At 37.4% G+C, this 5,994-nt stretch overlaps 1 protein-coding gene across 2 annotated transcripts; it reads right to left on the bottom strand.

The window, feature by feature from the left end:
• Positions 1-3,002: 3,002 nt before the first annotated feature.
• LOC128983618 (astakine-like) lies at positions 3,003-5,163 on the bottom strand. 2 transcript variants are annotated; one of them, XM_054402976.1, is made up of 3 exons: positions 4,571-5,163; positions 3,342-3,543; positions 3,003-3,027 (listed from the first exon to the last, which is right to left on the bottom strand). In XM_054402976.1, exons 1-2 carry the CDS (start codon positions 4,713-4,715, stop codon positions 3,344-3,346), a joined length of 345 nt encoding a protein of 114 aa, XP_054258951.1. In that variant the 5' UTR covers positions 4,716-5,163; the 3' UTR covers positions 3,003-3,027; positions 3,342-3,343. The 2 variants fall into 2 exon arrangements, with proteins under 2 accessions (XP_054258951.1, XP_054258950.1); XM_054402975.1 differs by lacking the exon at positions 3,003-3,027 and having other exon boundaries at positions 3,285-3,543; positions 4,571-5,162.
• Between the last annotated feature and the right edge of the window lie 831 nt (positions 5,164-5,994).

Here is a 5,994-nt window from a genome sequence, read left to right as displayed (position 1 = left end):
ACAAATAAGAACACATAACACTAGGAAAGAGATTATATCCTGTATGATGACACCTAGGTTCCTAACCCACCGTCGACCTGGGACAATTTCGGGCCTTAAACCATTAAACAATTGAAATACCAACTTTTATGACGATCACGTAAATTTTTTTTCTCGTGTGATGTGTTCGTATTTGCTTAAGATGTGTAAATACTAAATTACCGGATAGATGTACCTACTCAAGAATTTGGATCTGATGATATCAACCATGTTGTCGCAAGACACGTGTAATCTGCCAGGAACATACATCGTTGGCAGGACCATACAACGGCCATAGAGAATTGCAGCATATCATCTAGTAAATCAAATAAAAACTTGATTCCCAAATCTTAATTTAAGAATATTGTTGTTTACTTTTTACATTTTTTTATTTAACATGCTGCAAATAACTGTGATATGATTTTCATCACATTATAAATGCTCCTCAATGTATTGATTTGTTGTTAAGTGTTGTAATTCATATATATCTTTAATTTGTGGAAACTGGTGATTATATACTAAATAAATAATGATAGGTAATTAGTATCACTATTGAGTGAACGATTCTGTTTGATGATTTGCAAACTTCAACAGCTTACCAAGATTTTCACATAGAATAAAGTGAATCTATTTATAGATCTACTGGATCTTTGATGCCAACAAAGGTCGTGGTGTAGAGTTAGTGATCGCAGCCGTGAGTTTTAAGCTCCTCAGATTGATCCAAACAGCAAACTCAATCTTTTTATTATATTTTTTTAATAGTACTTCCTTTTACTACTTTGTTAGGATTCAGGCATTTCCAAGTTTATTTTGTGAACATAATTTATGAGCCAATTGATAATGTACAAATCATACTGTAAATTTGATTATATGACAACTCATACCACACACCGCATAACTGTAAAATATATTTTTAGCAACTCATGTGCTGTAATTAATCCACTTCATTCACTCACACACTCGTAGAATATTCAATCACAAATTTAGAAATATCTGGAAATAGTCAACTGTTTACTTGGTGTGAAGGTTTATATTATTCGATCCACAATATGTGAGTCAAAATGAAACTGTAATCAATCAACATATTGTTTAAACTCTCGTTTGCTGTTGATTGTTTAGGTTGAAAATAATTAATGAGCGTCAGCGCTCCCAAAATATTGTTGCCGCTGTTTAAAGTGCTGTTTTCATTCCCTGATCAAACAATGCCTTCATATTGCATTTGAGTTTAGTTTAACAGCCATGAACCCACTGATCATTAGAATACAAGCAGTAGTATAGACGGCCAATAGCCTTTCTAGGCAGTCACATACAGAAAATTGTGAAAATACGTAACTTCAAAACCCATCAAAATATAAAAATACCCCCGCCGCAGCAAACCTGCAGACTAAGCGAATTTCCATTTGACTGATTGGATTTACACTGAAATGTCTACTTAAAAATATAACATTTATTCCCGATTTAAATAGAATTAGTTTAACAAGTACTTAGGTTTGCTGCATCAGGGAGGGTAAAACTGTTTTTTTTTTGTAAAATGTTAATAGTTAGTAAGAAATAAAAACATTTTCAAAATTTGATCAAAATATGTTCATAAACAAGCAAACTACAACAGTTTACTATTCTCCATAAGAATAACATGGGAATTTTAAATTTACAATTTTTTGGAATTTTCTCCGTAACCATTAGGCGCATAATAACGCTTCAATATACTAAATTATTTGTTTTTTGAAGCTCTACAAAATGGTTTGGAAATTAATTGCTAAATTTTATGTTTTTTGGGTCAAAATTGGGAAAAACCTATTTTTACCCCATAAAACCCCCCGTAAACACCCGTTCCCATGGTCCGATCATGCTGGATCGCGAACTCGTTCGAATAGACGTAGGTTTACACGTTTGTACCAAATTTCATCAAAATCGGATCATTTTTGCTCGAGTTATCGTGCTGACGAACACACACACAATATATATATATATATAAATATATAAATATATATATATATATATATGAATTTGAACGGATGGTGTTTTTGGCCTCTAGGGACCTCAAAACGAAAAAAAATCGGTCCCGCGTCCAGGTCTTACCATGAGTACTACGGTAATAGCTTATTCCCTATATGGGAAATTCGCTAACAATGTTTTAGATTAAAACATTAACCCAATGTTTTGAAATTGACTTGAATAGAGGCAGTTTACAGCTTTGTTAGTAAACCCCCATTATTTAGTAAATGGCTACTTTGTTTATTGGTTCTAAAAAAAAATGTCAAAGGCTTTTAAGCTACCAACCAGTCAACCAGTCTTTATCCAAACCAATACAAAATGGCAGTAGATTGACAACTTTTTAAGATTTTACTATACAGCCCTGGTGTAATTTTAGTTTTAAAAACCTGTAACATTTTAAGTTCGACGTAAAGTAATATACATTTTAATTTGAGATTAAAGTTTTTCTTAGTGTTGGACCGCATTATGCGGGTTTCATAAAGTCACGGTGATAAACGCTTTTTATATCTGATGATTGGCTGAGGATATGTCAATAATTGCAAGTTTAACTGCTTAAACAGTGATTTCTTATTATTTAACTTTAAATAGTACAGTTTCCTTAACAAATCTTTCCAACGCTTTTTACTATTGTGCACATTAAAAACTCTATTGATTTAGAACCGCGATATAATGGTACGGCTATTTACATGACTATAGTTCGGCCGCTTAGAAAGCGACCTCCTCCAGCATTGGTTTAGCATTAGCGCGCAGGTAGTTTTCTAAGCGGCCGAACTATAACGATTAATTGACTCTTAATCACTCAATAGCCCCATGGAATAATAAAGAATTAATTAGGTTTTACTAGTTATTTAGGTGAACTAATGGCTTTAGGGTAATCCCTAACGAGTCACGAAGAAACTAAAGGAGGTCTGAGTAGGTAAGTAGACTTCGGTATTTCAACTATGAAGTATGTTTATTATTTGTATAAATAATTAAATAAATAAATATTACTGGTATCACAGTGTATCGGTAACAGAATTCATTGTCCTACTTCTGGATATTGCTTTATTTAATTAAATTATTATTGTTACCTTACAATATCCGTTTGGTGTTGGTAGATAGACAACTACATGTTTCGTGGCGACTGCCACATCCTCAGGTTATCCTCTTCTCAGATTCGTCATCAATTTAAAAATATGTGTTCAGTGTTTTATATTTTTAAATTGATGACGAATCTGAGAAGAGGATAACCTGAGGATGTGGCAGTCGCCACGAAACATGTAGTTGTCTATCTACCAACACCAAACGGATATTGTAAGGTAACAATAATAATTTAATTATCGGTAACACATTATCGGGTGCATGTTCCGCTAGAAGAACACATGGCAGGGCTCTCACAAGGACAGAGATTCTTATAGACATCAGTGACGAAGACACTCGCACCCCCAGGGAACTGTAGCGTAGTGCTGGTAGGTCTGCTGCTAGAGGGGCGGCACTGCTGACCTGCCTGGGGCCGCTGCATACACGCCGTCGTGGGGTATCGTCCTCCAACTAAAACACACATACCTTGCTGAATATACTACAGCCTAGATAGGACCAGACACTCCATCCTAATGTGCAGAGTGTGTTACTAAACTGTCTATTACTGATATCTGCATGATCCCACTCCTGAACCAAGACTTACGGAATGATTTACTTAATGTAAACTATGGAATCTAGCACCAACTATCAGAGTTTTAAGCTCTAAAAGAAAAAAAAACAATTAACAATGGCTAACTCAGAAAACGATTTTCCATTTGAATAAAAATTAGCTATAGCTATTAGCTATAGATGGAATGTCTACCCAATGATATTCAAAAGTAAATGCTACTACTCAAGTCAAATTGTTCAAATAAATATTTAGCTTTGAAATTGTATGAGGGGGAAAAGTCAGATTATTTATGTTTTACCAGATCCGGTTTCAAAGATTTTAGAATGATGTTTGCAATTTAATGTTTGTAAAAGTCGTACCTTTTTAGACAATTCAAAAAATTAAATTAATGTATTAAGTACCTTTTGTGTACGAAGGTTTTGGTTTTAAAACCATTCTTACTTTTTACATTTCTAATTCTTCATTCAATATTCACAATCAAAGACCACGTTTGGCTCTCCATATTGATTTCGCTTTGTTAAGTCACACAAGAAAGAAACCCTGATTAAGTCAAAGGAATATGACAAAATATGTCTTCTACTACACTTTTCAAAACATTTTCACCTATTGGAATATAAGAAATGAAACACGTCATCGTATTTTAATTCTCATAAACCAAAAAGCCCCAAAATTTAATAAGCTAAACAATTTTAATACTTGTACACTGTAAACATGTACAATATAAATGTAGATAAATGGAAGAGTATAAGAAAACGTAATTGATCAAATGTGTATGATTACACTAACACATAAAATACTATTTAAAAATCTAGTTTTCAAAATAGCCGACTAAATAACAATATTAATAAAAAAATCTGTACCTAAATTAATTATTAAAAAATTTTATAATAAAAACCACACAGACTCGAGGTTGTAAGACCTACTCACCAATAACACAGCATCTCCCCTGTCCACAGTCAGCGCTAGAGGAACACCCTGTGTAGGACCTAGGACTCTGGGCTGGAGAGGGTGAAGCGGCGATGAGGGTGATCAGTGTACAGATCACAACCACGGATATCAGCTGATGAGCCATCTGCAAACACAATCATTTTAAATAACACAGCATCTCCCCTGTCCACAGTCAGCACTAGAGGAACACCCTGTGTAGGACCTAGGACTCTGGGCTGGAGAGGGTGAAGCGGCGATGAGGGTGAACAGTGTACAGATCACAACCACGGATATCAGCTGATGAGCCATCTGCAAACACAATCATTTTAAATAACACAGCATCTCCCCTGTCCACAGTCAGTGCTAGAGGAGCACCCTGTGTAGGACCTAGGACTCTGGGCTGGAGAGGGTGAAGCGGCGATGAGGGTGAACAGTGTACAGATCACAACCACGGATATCAGCTGATGAGCCATCTGCAAACACAATCATTTTAAATAACACAGCATCTCCCCTGTCCACAGTCAGCACTAGAGGAACACCCTGTGTAGGACCTAGGACTCTGGGCTGGAGAGGGTGAAGGGGCGATGAGGGTGAACAGTGTACAGATCACAACCACGGATATCAGCTGATGAGCCATCTGCAAAAAAAAAATCATGTTAAATAACACAGCATCTCCCCTGTCCACAGTCAGCGCTAGAGGAACACCCTGTGTAGGACCTAGGACTCTGGGCTGGAGAGGGTGAAGGGGCGATGAGGGTGAACAGTGTACAGATCACAACCATGGATATCAGCTGATGAGCCATCTGCAAACACAATCATTTTAAATAACACAGCATCTCCCCTGTCCACAGTCAGCACTAGAGGAACACCCTGTGTAGGACCTAGGACTCTGGGCTGGAGAGGGTGAAGCGGCGATGAGGGTGAACAGTGTACAGATCACAACCATGGATATCAGCTGATGAGCCATCTGCAAAAAAAAAATCATGTTAAATAACACAGCATCTCCCCTGTCCACAGTCAGCGCTAGAGGAACACCCTGTGTAGGACCTAGGACTCTGGGCTGGAGAGGGTGAAGGGGCGATGAGGGTGAACAGTGTACAGATCACAACCACGGATATCAGCTGATGAGCCATCTGCAAACACAATCATGTTAAATAGCACAGCATCTCCCCTGTCCACAGTCAGCGCTAGAGGAACACCCTGTGTACTGTAGGACCTAGGACTCTGGGCTGGAGAGGGTGAAGCGGCGATGAGGGTGAACAGTGTACAGATCACAACCATGGATATCAGATGATGAGCCATCTGCAAACACAATCATGTTAAATAGCACAGCATCTCCCCTGTCCACAGTCAGCGCTAGAGGAACACCCTGTGTACTGTAGGACCTAGGACTCTGGGCTGGAGAGGGTGAAGCGGCGATGAGG

This window comes from Macrosteles quadrilineatus, unplaced genomic scaffold (assembly GCF_028750875.1).
Source record: "Macrosteles quadrilineatus isolate MER2022 unplaced genomic scaffold, UCM_ALF_1.0 Scaffold_1__1_contigs__length_201487025, whole genome shotgun sequence".
Classification (NCBI taxonomy): domain Eukaryota; kingdom Metazoa; phylum Arthropoda; class Insecta; order Hemiptera; family Cicadellidae; genus Macrosteles; species Macrosteles quadrilineatus.
Note: the sequence above shows the minus strand (reverse complement) of the source record. Positions and strands in the feature narration are given on the sequence as shown.